General features: G+C 39.6%; 1 protein-coding gene across 1 annotated transcript in view; it reads left to right on the plus strand.

The window, feature by feature from the left end:
• Window positions 1-2,316: 2,316 nt before the first annotated feature.
• LOC107086450 (glycerol-3-phosphate dehydrogenase, mitochondrial-like) overlaps window positions 2,317-15,139 on the plus strand; it is a 22,362-nt gene continuing 9,539 nt past the window's right edge. The window contains exons 1-7 of the mRNA XM_015377394.1: window positions 2,317-2,444; window positions 4,652-4,758; window positions 7,369-7,377; window positions 10,789-10,960; window positions 11,057-11,181; window positions 11,268-11,365; window positions 11,453-11,616. Of these exons, the coding sequence (XP_015232880.1) occupies window positions 4,657-4,758; window positions 7,369-7,377; window positions 10,789-10,960; window positions 11,057-11,181; window positions 11,268-11,365; window positions 11,453-11,616 (670 nt within the window). The 5' untranslated portion in view covers window positions 2,317-2,444; window positions 4,652-4,656. The remainder of the gene's footprint in view (window positions 2,445-4,651; window positions 4,759-7,368; window positions 7,378-10,788; window positions 10,961-11,056; window positions 11,182-11,267; window positions 11,366-11,452; window positions 11,617-15,139) is intronic.

The raw sequence follows: 15,139 nt of genomic DNA on the forward strand, positions 1-15,139 counted from the left end.
CTTCATTTTCATTCCCTCATCTTATTAAGTGTGGTTGGACAGCAAATGAAGGTTCACATATTTTCCTCATAGTTTGAAGCACAAACTTCTAGAGAAATAAGTAAAAAAAAAAAAAAAAAATTCTAGAGAAATAAGTAAAAAAAAAAAAAAAAAGACCTGGTAGCTGAAAACAAAACTGTCAATTTTAAATTGTAAATAGTTTAGGTTTGGTTTCCATGTCATTTAATAACATTTACAACAACATTCAAATTTTATGCTTTATCAATAAAGCTCTGCATTATTATTATTTTTTTTAGAGTAACACAGAGACAGTGTTACTCTGTGACAAGCGCCAAAACACAATAAATAAAGAACTTATGAAATAATTATTTAAAGATGTAATTTATTAAGTAAAGACAAAATATATTTAATACATAATATAATAAATAATATGGGCCTAAATTAAATCAATAAAGATATTGATTTTATCTTAAGAAACTAATCTGTCAGACATCCATGAATGACAAGGACTAGAGCTGCTACCATAGAAACCCTGATATCTGATTGGCTGCTTTATACAGCTCAAACAAAAGACACCTTCTCCCTTGTTTTCTTTTAGTCTAAAGTCAACATTTTCACTGAAAAAAGTTGTAAATATTTCCATAGCCATTTATTCAATCGCACATATATTATGATTTCAGAAGTTATTCATTTAGTCCATTGTGGCACTAACCACCCGCCATATTTGTAACATATAAATTTGGTTTTATTGCAGCTCTTGTTTCATGTTTATAAGGTTCCTTGTCTTGAATATCTTGCTCTGATCTAAAGTATCTGACTAGAATGATTAAGATATGGTCCATACCTTAATCAGGGGCGGAGCTAGAAGGGGGGCCATGGGTGGCCATGGCCACACTCAGCCATTCATTGGCCACCCCTACCATTTTCCCCCTCTAAAACAAGTGGAATATTCAAAACATTTAAATTATTTGTTGTTAATTATACACAATATACTAACGTCAAAGATGATAATTAATGCTCTTTTCAGAACTAGATGTTGTGTTATATGGGGTAAAGAGAAAAGTATTCAGTGAAATTATAGATAAACAACAATTTTAATAAAATAAAAACTGATCAAATAATCAATTTATGTAGATATTAGTGCTTGTAAATGTCAATTTTATGCAGAATGTGTATTGATACAAGTAGGTAAGTAATAACAATGGAAAAGATTTACGCCCCAGAACAAAAAATTTAAAGAGTTTTATTCACTATACCTTTTATTTACTGTAGAAATTACGGATGTTTAAATATATGTGTCTATTTGTTAGCAAAGGCTGTAGGAAAGTATAGTTTGTCTTTATTTAGAAAACATTGATCTTTTGCTGGGTAATTTTCCTGTTGAACCAGGGTAGATTGACCCTGAGGTTCTGGTACCTATCCGATTTTGGCCCCCGCTCAGTGCACATTGGTTATTACCTGGCCCCCCTTATAAAAATGTTCTGGTTACGCCTCTGGGTATGGAGGGATGGACAAATAGATAGAAAAACAGATGGACTTTAATCCTTGCCTGAAAAAAATCAACTCGCAATGACAAAATGGAGAATTAAGTCATTAGTAAGTAAGTTATAAATAAGTGATAAAGTACTACAATGGTTAAATTAGATAAATCTTTTTGTTTTCATATTATTTTAAATATTAGGTGTAGAGGTTATTGTTTGCCAAGCCAAACATACAAGTAAAGTTCCAATTAAGTTTCTATATGCAGGCAAAAAGAAGTTTCAATGTCCAGTCTTGATGATGGTTTTGGATGCTTTATTTTCTATTTCAGCCAACAATTGAGTTCATACTCTTCGTTTGTCCTACCTCTCTTGCTCTGGTAAAAAACATAGGCCCCAAACCCAAAATGCCTCTCCAGGCCCCTACACTTATAGGAAGTGGACTGAGCCACGTCACTTCCTGATGAATGATTGGTTAAGGGTGGCCAGGGGTGACCATAGCCCCCCATCTAGCTCCGCCCCTGTTTGCTAAAAGTAACGGTTACATATTTGGCCACCAAATAAAGAGATTTGACAACATTTACAAGTTCTCAAACCACTAAAAAAAAACATTTCAAGTAGTTGGATGGTGGGTTCCTAGCCCCCTCCCACTTCCTGCAGTGAAAATCAGAGAAAGCGACAGCTGGCGCCTCGTCTCATCTCTTCCTCATTATCCAATAGGAAGATCCGAGTTACGCATTCTTTCCCTCTCCTTACGTCACCAGCGTGGTCCCGCCTCCCGGTTAATCTCATTGGAGGGCTCCTGCAAGCGCTGCGCGTTGATTGGTTGTAACGGGACGTCGCTGGAGGCACGTAGAGCGGAGCTTCCTGGGTTGGAGCCTGACAGTCCAGGCGACAGTTTGGTGTCCTGTCGTCTTTTGCATCACCCCGAGGGAGTCAATTTTCAGCCAGAACACAAGAAATCCTGTAAGTGTGCCCTATCTGTTGGGTTTCCCCGGAGTTTTATGATGAGACATTTTGGATCGTAGACAGAAAATTGGAGCTATGCCTCCTATCTTGTTTTTTTTTTTTTTCTTTCTCTCTCTCTCTCTCTATTTATATATATATATATATATATCTTGTTTTTTTTTTTTTCAGAGCTACGGAGCTTTGTGACTTGATCTGGTATTTTAACGGTGTATTCCTCCGATCTATTGATTGTTTTTTAAATGTATGATAGCCATAATATGAAGAATTATAGTTGGTTCCCCTTGAAATATAACCTAGCCTGGGTTCATGGCGTAATCCTCTGCAACGAGGTTATAGTTTAACAACTTCCTCATGTGTGGCCATTAGAAACAATGCCGATTGTTTGCTGAAACTATAATGAACCAGTTAGAGTCAATAACACACATGTAGCTCCTTAACAACTTTTAAAAACACTGGTTCTCCCTCTAAATGTGGTGAAAACTACATGAAGTTCGTTTTACCTTAAATAACTGTAAAAAACAGGGACTCCCCCTCCTCTGCTGACTAATAATTAGAGCAAACACAACCTATTTATAGCTACATTTTTCTTCCCAACTACACACTTCAATTCCCTTCCTCTGATGAAAAAAGATCCCCATAGCATGATGCTGCCACTGCTGCTGCTGTGCATCACCATTTGATGCGCATAGCTTGGTGAAACACTACTGTTGTAATTTACCTCTACTGTGTTTTATAGTTTTATTTAAATAAAACATGGGGATTGAAGACGGTGATGTTGAACGCTTTTCGTAAGATATGAAGTAGAAAGGTGTTTTTCTTGGATGCCATCCAGTTTTACCAAGCATCCCAGAGGATGAAACTGCACTTATGGTTGTTTCCGGAAACTGGAGATTCTCCCTTCACCACTGAGGGATGGTTAATAGCCCGTTATCAGCTGGAATACGATCATCTCTGGTGTACTTTTCCACAGGGAGGCGCCTATTTGTTTACATAGCTGGGCTCATGTACCGATTGTTACATTATGAGTAGTTATATTGACCCTTTAATGAAAAATTAGTGGGTGATTTTGGTTTTACACAGTAGAATTTAACTTTATTGATCTTACAATGGAAAAATTCACTTGTGACATTGACTCTTATAAACAACATAAGATGGCCAAAGGAGGAAAAGGTGCATTAAGTACATACAATGCACCCAGATATATACAGTGGATGTAAAAAAAAGAGATTTAAGTTGACTTATATATACAGTATCTTATGCACAGTAAAGTGCGCTTTCTGGTTTGTTAAATAGATAAATGCTACGTTATAATATGATATTCATGCATAAATTCTTTTCTTATGTATTTACCGAATGCTGGAATGGGGTCATAGTCACCTGGTGACATTTAAATGTACAGCTGTGTGTCGTCTGCATAGAGGGAGGATGTAGATTTTGAGGGGACCAAAGATGGACCCTTGGGGAATGCCATGTGATTTTCTAATGGGAGTTAGTTTAGATTAGAGATAGACGGATACATACAGATGATATATTCGGCTGATATTCGTGTTGTTCTTCTTGAATCGGTAGCCGATAGTGCATATGCTCTCGATTTTTTCGTTCCTTTAACAGCCATGATGAGATCATGTAAGGTGCAAGCATTACCTCTCCCCTTTGTTTGATTTGCTATTAATAATTGTTTTATTTTTGTCATAAATGGAGGAAGAAAAAGCCCCATCATGCTCCACCCAAAATTCGGCAGCCAATATCGAGGAATGGTCGGTATCGGCCTTGAAAATCTGAATCGGTTGATCTGATTTTCTATACCTAAACTGTTATAATAAAGGTGTATGAAGATGGGTCTTTTGCTTAATAATCAGTTTACTGGGCCTTAAATATGGAACATATTGTAACTTTCTTTTTTCTTGGTGAAAAGTCAGATGAAAAATAGCCACACTGTGGATAAGCACAGTAGTGATGAGTTTCGCCCAAACTGCTCCCTGACATTTGGTTGCGTTTATTAGGATGCATGAGAATCTGCCTTGATGTGTGGCGTTCCCTGGACACATACATCCCAGCCGCTCTACAGTAGTATGCAAATCATCTCAAACCTACCCCCGCCCCGATCAATCCTGCGTCCCAGAGGTCCACTGAGGTTTGCCGTTATGAAAAAAAAAAAACATGAAAAGTCTAACTCTTTCCCCGCCTGTCATCTTCCACCACAGGGCTCATGGCGTTCAGGAAGGCCCTGAGACGGACGGCGGTGGTAGGAGGCGGGGTGGTGGCTGCGGGCTTCGGCCTGTCACAGTTCTTGGAGTACAGGAGGACCCAGGTGAGCTCACCTTAGGGAGGAATGTTCTCCCTCTATAAAGGAGCCCCTAAGCTGGGAGGGCAAGTCCAGTCTGGATGATGGAATGTTCTCTGGTTCTAGGTGTGTCGCTTTGTTTTGGGAATTTCCTCTGCAGATGTACAGAGCACACTCCGGGTTCAGGGTGTAAACCCTCCCTGTTGAGCCTTTCAAAGTAAAGGTCAACTAACTGGATCCAGTTCATTTGAGTATTAATCTCCTCTCTTTCAGTGTTAGAAGAGTTCTGGAAAGGTTTTACCCCTAACATTAAAATTCTTACTGCTCTTCAAAGTGGAAATTATTAGTAATTTCCCCAAATCTTTCTTTTTTTTATTTGTTTTTAAATAGGCTGATGTTAATAACAGGGAATACTTGCGCTGTGTAAACAGAGTCCAGTTGTTTTGTTAACAACAAGCTTAAACTGCTGTAGTCTTTATATCAGTGGAACTTTTTTCACGTTTCATTGCATTTGGAATCTAAAACTCCTGAGTATTTCTGACAGGATTTTAATCTTTAAACCTAAAAACTAGGGTCCCTGTCCTGATCCTCTCAGATTAATCTCTGCTAGCCATGTCTTTAGCAGGTCTCTGGAGAACAGGGCTGCATACAGAGGAGGGAATTCCAGTGTGTTGGACCGGGAATATATATAAAAATTTTAGACTTCAGAGTTGACACTCGAAGTCTAGTATTTGTCATCCCTGATTTAAATCAATGAATACCTGATGTTTCCTTCAGACTGAATGTGTTTAGACAGAAAACTGGATGTTTGTGGACTTTTTAGGAGCCACCCTGTTTGTTTTCCTTGATCAATGGTGGAGGCAATACAGCGAGAGGGTTAGCTTTGTTTTGCAGGAGAAGGTGGTCTGGATTCACCCGTAGCTGAGAGACTTTTAGACTTTAGTCCATTCTACGTTTTCTCCCGGAGCTGTTAGCAAACAAGGGTCGTTTCCTGCGTCATTTTCGTCTTTCCAAGGCCCAGTTGGATTACTACGGAGTCAATTTACTTCCATCATTGTTGCAGAGAGCCGGCTTTGGAAACAGAAACTGGAAAACAATGTAATCCAGAACTGAAACTGAATAGTTTCTTATTAAAAAGGGTTTTGAGAGTAACTTTGCTGTTTTTGTTTTTTCAAAAGAAAATACTTTTGTTTTTATATAACTTATAAAAACTCTTAAAATGTAGTTACAAATGTAGATTATTTTTTGTAATTTCTGTTTTTCGGATTGAGTTTAGGACTTTCTTTTTAAATTGCGTTTTACAGAGAAGACTCTTCACTTCTTGCTGATACAGGTTTTATGGAGTAAATTTTGTTCCAATATTGTTGCAATGAGTTTTGTAAATGGAATTTTGAATAATATATATAAAAATATAAAAAGAAATTCCAATCCATAAAATAAATGAACTTCTTATTTAAACAAAGGTTTTGAGATAAGAATCTATCTTTTCACTTTTTAGTTTTTCAAATTTTTTTCAAATTTTTGCTTTTCTGTTTATATTTTATGAATTGCATTCTTTTAAAATTGTGTTTCACATTCTGTTTATTTGAAGCCCAGTAAAAAAAAAAACACTCGCTTTTGACTTATAAAAGATGTTCCTACCAACGTTCATGAAGACTAATAGAAATGCATCTTCACTCCTCACTTCTGAGGAAAACCCACCCCCAAATGTGAGGAGAATTCTGAAACAATTCAAAGAGAAATTCGTAACGATAAAGTTTCAAAACAGCGAAAGTTACTCTCAAAATCTTTATTTTTGATATATAACTTTTTTATATATAGTTTGCTTTCTTGATTGATTTTTTTTTCTTTAATTTCCATTCACAAAATGTGTTTATTGCTTGTAACAATAATGGAACCAAATTTACTCCGTAGTCCTCGGGTGCTTCTGATCTCTCAGGATTCCCAGATAATTCAGAGACGTTCAGAGTTTAGTGAATTCCATTTTTCCTTCAGGATCTTATTTTTCTCTCCTTCGGACCCAATTTGATGACCTGCTGACCTGCGTTGGCGCCCCAATCACATTCCAAGACATCAGCTACGCATTCAACTTTCTAAACTTCTGGTTTTCAATCTCCCGCCGTTTCAGCACACAACGCCTGGAGGGTGAAATGCCTCGACAGAAGATTAAACCTCACGATATCAGCTATAAACCGCACTTAGACCAGATGCACCTCTAATTACATTCGGTCTGAACGTTATGGAAGAATTAGAATGGCCTAGTCAAAGCCGTAACCTAAATCCAAAAAGAAAACTACTACAAGATGTGAAACCTGAAGAGATGCTTCCCAGTTTAAGGAGATTTTCCTTTTTCATGCAGTCATTTAATTAGTAAAAACTAAAATATGCATTAAAGGTCGTGTGAAGGTTCTAGTTGCGATGTTTAGAAGTCGTCTAATGATCCTCGCACACATCGTCTACTCTTGGACAAAAATAACCCCCACGGCCAGACTTCAAGCAGCTGTTTGCTCCTCTTATTTTAGATGTGAGACATAACTTCAGACTTTATTGGTCTCCTCCAACCTAACCTGAACTTTGTGTTTTGTGTCCCGGTGGGATAATGTCCTCAACTCTGCCATCGCCGTCCTCTCCAACAAGCCCGGATTGGTAAGCAAGAAGTCCCCCCTGATGACATCCGATGATTTCTATTTATTTATTTTTTCATGAATAGTTTGTAATCATGCATGCCTTCTAATCCCTGCAATTGCACTGCTGATGAGCTGAATGTCCGTCTTGTCTCCTTCAGTCGGGGCATGTGGCTGAGGGAAGTTTTCAAAGCGGTCCGATTGGCTATTAGCTTCGCCCCGCCGTCCTCTGACTTAACCTGATTACCGGCGCTTCATTGTGTGACCGAGCATCAGTGGAAAAAAAAGAGACAATGATTATATCATAGACAAAACCTAAATTACAAACGCCCGCCGCCATTTGACTTGCAAATGGCGCCGGTGGCCTCAAAGCAGCTTGATGCAATCATTTAGCGCAAGCTGCTGAGTAGAAAGCTGAATAAATATTTCATTAGAGGTGAAATTCTTCTACTGTAGCTGTGATTATTCCTTTAAATTAATTACCCTTCTAATCAAACGTTGGTGAGCGGCATGGTGTAGCAGCCACGACGTAACCCCTCTGCACTTTTCTAACTTTTCTTTCCCACTAACGTGTCCCTAAATGTGTCGGGCTTTTCTTCGGCAGCACTTTCACTCGCTTACTAAATATCATTATAAGCACAGATAGGCTTCTTTTTAACCAATATAGCTGCTCAGAAACACATATTCCTAAGGTACACCTTATCTTTTCTTGTTATTATTATAGATTGTTTCATTTATTGTATTTGTATACCTGGTATAAGCTGATAATTGCAGGGTGAAATCAGCTGTAGTCGGTCAGCTATAATCTGTTCTGACCTTATAAACCTGAGTGTTTGCTTTTAGAGGAATAAGTCTGTTGGATGTGAACCTCCAACAACTTATAAAGCACTTTAAGAATACCAAAGTCTCCAAAGCTCTCCACACTATGTTGAGTCATTCAGACACTGATGGTACTGAGCTCTAGGGTAGCCACAGCTCCATTGTTCAACCTGGGACAGACTGGCGGAGCCAAAGCTTCCTTACACTACAGGCCTTGTTACCAACAGCAGCAGGAAGAAGAGGAAGGATGTCCTGCCCAAAGGCACAGTGACTTAGACGGACAGATCTCCATCCATTGGTCCGTCCGTCCGTCCATCCATTAATGAAACATTCTCCATGAGCCTCAAAGAAAGGCATACATGAAACACCCTGACTAAGATACTTTTATCCATCTTAACTGACTGTCCGAGTCTGTGTCTCTACACTGAACTTTTATGTTTCTCCATGAGGTCTGAGCCCGTCCACATGCAACCATCCATCTCCAACTTCTTCTGTCCATCACTAGTGAGCAATACTCAAGGATTCTGCAACTTTTTGGCTAAGTTAGCAGACTTGGAGAAGCTGGTTGATTCACATTCAGATGAAAACTTCAGTATGTATCTGCTCATACTAAAGTTCGTGACCCAAATAGAACCTTTATTGTTTCCATAAAGGACCCAAATTAGACTCTGTCTTGTTTATAGCTATGTGGGTCAAGATTTTATCCATCATCAAACAAAGTGTTCTGGACGAGTTTAACAAGTCAGCTCTGTTAGTTCTGATTGGTGTTAATCCTGGTGCAGTTTTCCCAAACACACCATACATGTCCTTACATGTTGTTCACTAAACAAGACAAACATTAACCAGACAAATAAACTTCCCCATAAGCAGTTCCACAAGGATAAGGATAGGGTCCGGTGTTCTGTGGGCAGTAGAAGCTCGTCATTACTTTAGGAAAGACTAATTATTCCACGTTTTGTAGGCAAACAAGATAAAATCAAAAATAGGATTTCTAGCAAAGAATATAAATTAAAGCTGTGTGTCCAACCTTGGCAACATGATGGTGGTGGTATCATGACATGGGCAGGATTTTCCTTTCGTTTATGTTGTCTAACTGGGGGAATAGATTACAATCAATGGACGTTTTCTGGATTGTTGCTTTATATTAACTCAAAAGCGTCCATGTGATCCACTGTGGTGGTGGGGGTATCATGGTATGGGCTTTTACTTTTGCTTTTACTTTGGAACAATTAAATATGTGTTAGTCCACAACCCGACTTGGATTGTAAAGAAAAAGAGTAAAACGTCCTGTGTAATTCAGTTAATTTATATACCGCCATTTCAAAACATGTCTTCTCAAGGCATTTTACAGAGTCAATTCACTGAGATCATCCAGTCAGATTGGTTCAAAGTTTTCTATCTAAGGAAAACCAGCTGATTGCATTGACTCAAAGGCAATCCCTCACACGAAGCATGCTTGTAACGACAGTGGAGAGGAAAACTCCCTTTTAATAGGAAGAAACCTCCAGCAGAACCAGGCTAAGTGTGAGCGGCCATCTGCCGAGGCTGACTGGGGTTAAAGGAGACAGAAGCAGAGATACAAAAGGTAACCGCCAGCTCCACAGGTGGCCCCGTCCAGGAAACACACAGCCAGGCAGACGAGTTTCGAGCTAGATCCCGTGTCAGAGGATGAAGAGAGGACTTACAGTTGGTCACAGAGAAACAGGACTACACTGAAAAACAGGTCAAACTCCAACATCTATAAACAAAGGTAGTAGCACAGCTTATATCTCCCTCAATAATGGAGTCACAGCCAAACTGGAATGCACCGGATGAAGCTAACATGAAGAGAAAAAGCAGAAAGGACATGAAGTTAGAGGTTCAGCTAACAAATACTGCAAAATGAGGGAATAAAGGTAGAATGAAGCAGAACAATGAAAATGGGTCATTTCTTGCAGCAGTCCAAGCCTATAGCAGCATAACTATAGAGAAAGCTCTTGATAACCTTGAGAGAAAGAATGAGAAGGAACTCTCCAACATTCTGCAGTTGACGATCCACCGCGAGGATGAGAATTTCCTAAACCTGATCTTTATTAGTCATCCAGACATCCAAAACATATTTAGTTTGAGCCACAACCAATGTCCCCACGTGGCATTGTCTCCATGTGCCATCACCCCAATATGGCATCATCCCCATATGGCATTGTGGGGTAAATTCATTGTCTTCAACCCAAGAGGACCTGGAGTTTGCATCCAACCTTAAAAGACTGCAAGTCTGTCAAATCCACTGCCAAATAATAGATCCACTGTAAGGACTCGCATTCTGATACTAAAATTGAAGGTTTACAAACTTTTCCCACTCACTAAGGAGAAAAAATGTTAAAGTTAAGAACTCACTGACTAAAGAGATATAACCCAACCAAAATATGTGCTACATCAGATGTTAGTTCACTGACTAATTATGATGCCAGAATAAAGGACCTACAGCGTGCTTATAATGTTTCAGAGCTTCTCAGGCAAAGTGTTGCTCTGCCTTCTTACCTTCATCTGCCCTGTCTATGCAATACAGATTCGGTTTAAGAGACGAAAGCCATCACAATGGTTGTATTCATTAACTTCCATATGTTGTTTCCAGGCTCGATTGGCTCACGTGGCAGCTGAGGCAGAGCTGAAGGTCCCTTTCGCAGACGAGCTTCCTTCTAGGGAGACCCAGCTTGCAACTCTGCGAGACACTCCAGAGTTTGATGTTCTGGTTGTAGGAGGGGGGGCCACAGGCGCCGGATGTGCCTTAGATGCCGTCACCCGCAGTAAGCCCACAACTGCCTCTACTGGTTGGCTCAAATGTATGAAATCCAGCTTTTGACGAAGTATTCTCTTACACCCTGGTGTCATTTCTTCCTCAGACCTCAAAACCGCTCTAGTAGAAAGAAGCGATTTCTCTTCTGGGACAAGCAGCCGGAGTACAAAGCTCATCCACGGTGGAGTTCGTTACCTCCAGAAGGCCATCATGCAGCTGGACTATGAACAGGTTAGTTCCCGTTCCCCTTCCCTCTGGATTTGCAGCTCCTTTTTCAAACGTCGTCTCACCTTGCCTGTTATTTACGGTGGTCTTAGTACATGATGGTGAAAGAGGCTTTGCATGAGAGAGCAAATCTGCTGGAGATTGCCCCTCACCTGTCAGCACCGTTACCCATAATGCTTCCTGTTTACAAGTAAGAATCTAAACCCCTCAAAAATAAACAAAAAAAACACTTCTTCACGCCTTTGGTCTTCATACGTATATGCGGTCTTAATTACAGATGGTGGCAGTTGCCTTACTACTGGGCAGGAATAAAGATGTATGACTTGGTGGCTGGGATCTACTGCTTGAAGAGTAGCTACGTCCTGACCAAGTCCAAAGCCTTGGAACATTTCCCAATGCTGAAGAAGGACAAGCTGGTAGGGGCCATCGTATACTACGATGGTAAGTACAGGCTCCGTTTTCCTCACCATGTTTGTTTTATTCTAACAAATAAAGGGCAGCTGTGTCAGATTTCCCATATTAAAGTCACTCAACAGGTTTTCTGTCAGATTTATCTGTGGACTCTCACGAGGCCTTATTAAAACTCGATTTCTGTTCTGCTGAAGTCATTCTTTGTTGATATAACTTTGATTTTCTTGCAGACACTTAAAGGTTTTGGGTCAAAAAAAGAAAAAGATGTTTTATCTGCAGATCACTCAGGTTTCATTGACTAGTTTGGATAGAACAGCTTTTGTGATCCCTTTCATTTTAGTTGATAATCAGATTTTAGAGGAGAATCTCAACACAAGTAGTAGTAGTAGTAATTTCCATATCCTTCCCCTCCTCCATCAGATGCTCTGACGGGATGAATTGGGGGGAAGGGAAGTGCAGGCTGGTGGAGGATCGGAGCGTCTTTTCTCCAATTATTCCGTCTGGAACAATCACGCCCGTGACATTTAGAAACCTGACCTTCTCTTCCGGCGCTGCAGAGAAGCGTCGCAATGGTCTGCCGGAACGACAAGGCGGCAGCAGCTCTCTCTCCTGCCACTGCCAACAGCAGACCTTTATTTTGCTCTCACAGAAACTGGTCAAGAAACATATATTCCTCTCAAACCAAATCACCTTAGATTTGTGCCTAGGTTTGCATTCAAAACGCCAACGGTTGTTAATCGGCAGAGCGTACAGCTGGGCTGAAGCCCATCTTAGACAGACATCTGGGTTTTCTTGTTAAACTGTCAAGGAAACAAGAATACTTCACATGACAATCATCATAAATGACTGTTAATTAGAGTTTTTTTCATTCAGTGTTGGATTTGGTCAGTATGGACCCTGTTAAGAAGAAAAATAATTCCTGGTTTCAATTTTTCTCTTCCTGGACCTCAGTTCCGCCCCAATACAATCAGACTAATCAATAAACTGCTGCATTGGGGCATAAAAGTATCTATCTTTAGCTGGGTTAAGTTTTTTCATGAACCGGCCTGGTTGTTTTAGGATCCACAGTATTTCATCATTTGTTATCATTCCATCTGACTTTATCAGTGGAGGTATTTGAGGTCCTAACATTGACTGGACCAGTGCCACCCTTTGATGCTGTCACTGTTCTGTTAATGACCCAGATCTGGACCAGCTTTAGCTGTCAGACAGCTGTACTTTCATAATAAAACAAAGCCCAAAATGAAGCCAGAAGTCAGAACAAAGTAAACAGACCTGGGTAAATTCTCGGTCAGATACGGAAACTACTAAACAGATTTAAATCGGTGGCAAACGGAGGTGCACTGAGTTTTTCTGAAGACATTTCGACTCTTTTCCAGGAGTCTTTGTCAATTCTGTCAGTTTACACTAAAGCCAGCTGTAGTTGGAATGCTGATCCTTTTAGTAACACAGAGGTCCATCCCTCCAAGCTCATTCCAAGTCAAATGCAAATCAAAGACCCTCCTGTGGTTCTTCTGGGTTGTTGAAGTCTGTTATGTTTTTGGCAATTTGAATTATGATGTGTAATTTCTTTGGAATGAGTGAAGAGAATACAGTTATGAGTTAAATGACCAAACACCTAAGTGGGACACAACAAAATACATCAGCAACCCTGGAGAATGATGGCTGGGTATTTGATTTGAATCTGACTTAGAATGAGATAAGTAGGCTGGCCATCCGTGTTGTTTAAACATTAAGCAATTTAACTTCAAATTGCCTGGATAGGTGTAGAAAGTTTGGTTGCTTTCAATTTGCATTCCATTCTTTTCTGTTTTTATTGGAAAAAAAAATAAAGTAATAAACCAGTAACAGGAGTAAGTCTGGACGAAAGTAAACCAAAAAAACCTTTTGAAAAAGAGACCAAAAGTCAGTCAAAAGCTGAATGTAAGTACAATGAAGCTCAAAGAGAGATTCTGTGGCATTAGAATAAACCTAGATCATTAAACCCCACCATCGTGCTTGATGCTGATTGTAGTGGATTCTTGCCCTTGAAACACTTCCTAAAATGAAAGATGGCAGCAGCTGCCTTTTAAAGCTCATTTTGGTATTGTGTTGTGCCCATGCCATTTTTTGGCCCCGATATCGATACCCAACACCTGGCTGTTTAGTGTTGGCCAATACCGATACCATCTGTTTGAAATTGATGTGTGTGTATATATATGAAGAACCGCATACTACTTGGATGTAAAATAATTGCCATCATGGCTTTGTCAAGCTGCTGCCTACCTTTGTGAAACAGGAAAAAGACTAATACAAAGTGAATCCAGTAGAACTTTTTATTGCCTACCTGGAATGGGTGACAATAGCTCTCAAAATGGTATCGGTGCCTTATTTGTCGATACTCGCCGGTACCTATACCACCATTTTATTTCTGGATCGGGGCCCTGTCCGATACTGGTATGGGTATCGGTGCAACACTGGTTAACACACACATGTGATATAGACCAGCAAGCAGCCGAAACTCTGCATGTTGTAGAAGGTAGACAAAAACACCAGTCACTGTTCTGTGAGAGAACCGCTTGACCTTATCAGCCAGGTGTACAGCCAGTGCATAAGGTACAATGGAGGACTCCACCTTCTCAGTACAAAGACTGCGAAACCTCTGAGCTAATTAAGTCAAGGTTGTGTCTTCTGGCAGAAGAGAGGTGAAGTTGGGTGTATGAGCCTGACAGGGAGGTTATTCAGGTTTTTCCAATGGTATGTTACATGCAAATGAACTGTGTTTTGGTTCGAAACAATTTCAAAAGTATGTCCCTTTACAGCTAAAAATGGTGAGAAATGTAAATGAACTACACACACATATATATCAGTAAAGTTTAAATGTAAGATCTTCCTCATATATTGTTTTCACATAATTAGAAACCTTATTTAAAAAAAGATTGGACATATGCATTGTAAAAAATATGAATTAGTGTAATCTAGTGTAATCTTTTTTCAGCTTTAGTAACTGTAAGGTTTGTAGACAGGCAGAAAGCTTGTGGACTTAAACCTTGTGGCCAGTGAAGCATGGAAAACGCACCAAAAGAATAAAATCAGACTGGATCCAAAGATTGTAGAGCTCTGTTTTTTAGATATATTTGCAAAAAAAACTTCTCACATTTCAAAGCAGAGGGGCATGGGTTCCACTTTCTTCAATCACAGCAGAAGCACCAAGAAAAAAAGACACACCACATTTAAGCAACCCAGCTTTCTGAAACATCAGCCTTTACTATCTCTAACAAAAGGGTTGGAAACTTTGATAACATTTACATTTTCTGTTTGAGAAGCAATCAGCTAAATTAAACATCTAGAAGAAAAAAAGTACAATTAACTTCAACAAACTGAAGCTAAACAATACTCCAAATCCAAACAAAACCCAAAACATCTCCCTTCCCTCTCAGTTAGTGTGGGTTTTCCTTATGAGGCTGATTAGAAAACCAGGTCCTTGTCAGCACTGCTCATTGTTGCACGTGGCAACACCTGACCAGGTCACCTCAAAGAAAAAGAGAGGGTAGTGAGAACAAAAAAAAAAAAA

The sequence above is a fragment of the Cyprinodon variegatus genome, unplaced genomic scaffold (genome assembly GCF_000732505.1).
Source record: "Cyprinodon variegatus isolate N-32 unplaced genomic scaffold, C_variegatus-1.0 Scaffold153, whole genome shotgun sequence".
Lineage (NCBI taxonomy): Eukaryota > Metazoa > Chordata > Actinopteri > Cyprinodontiformes > Cyprinodontidae > Cyprinodon > Cyprinodon variegatus.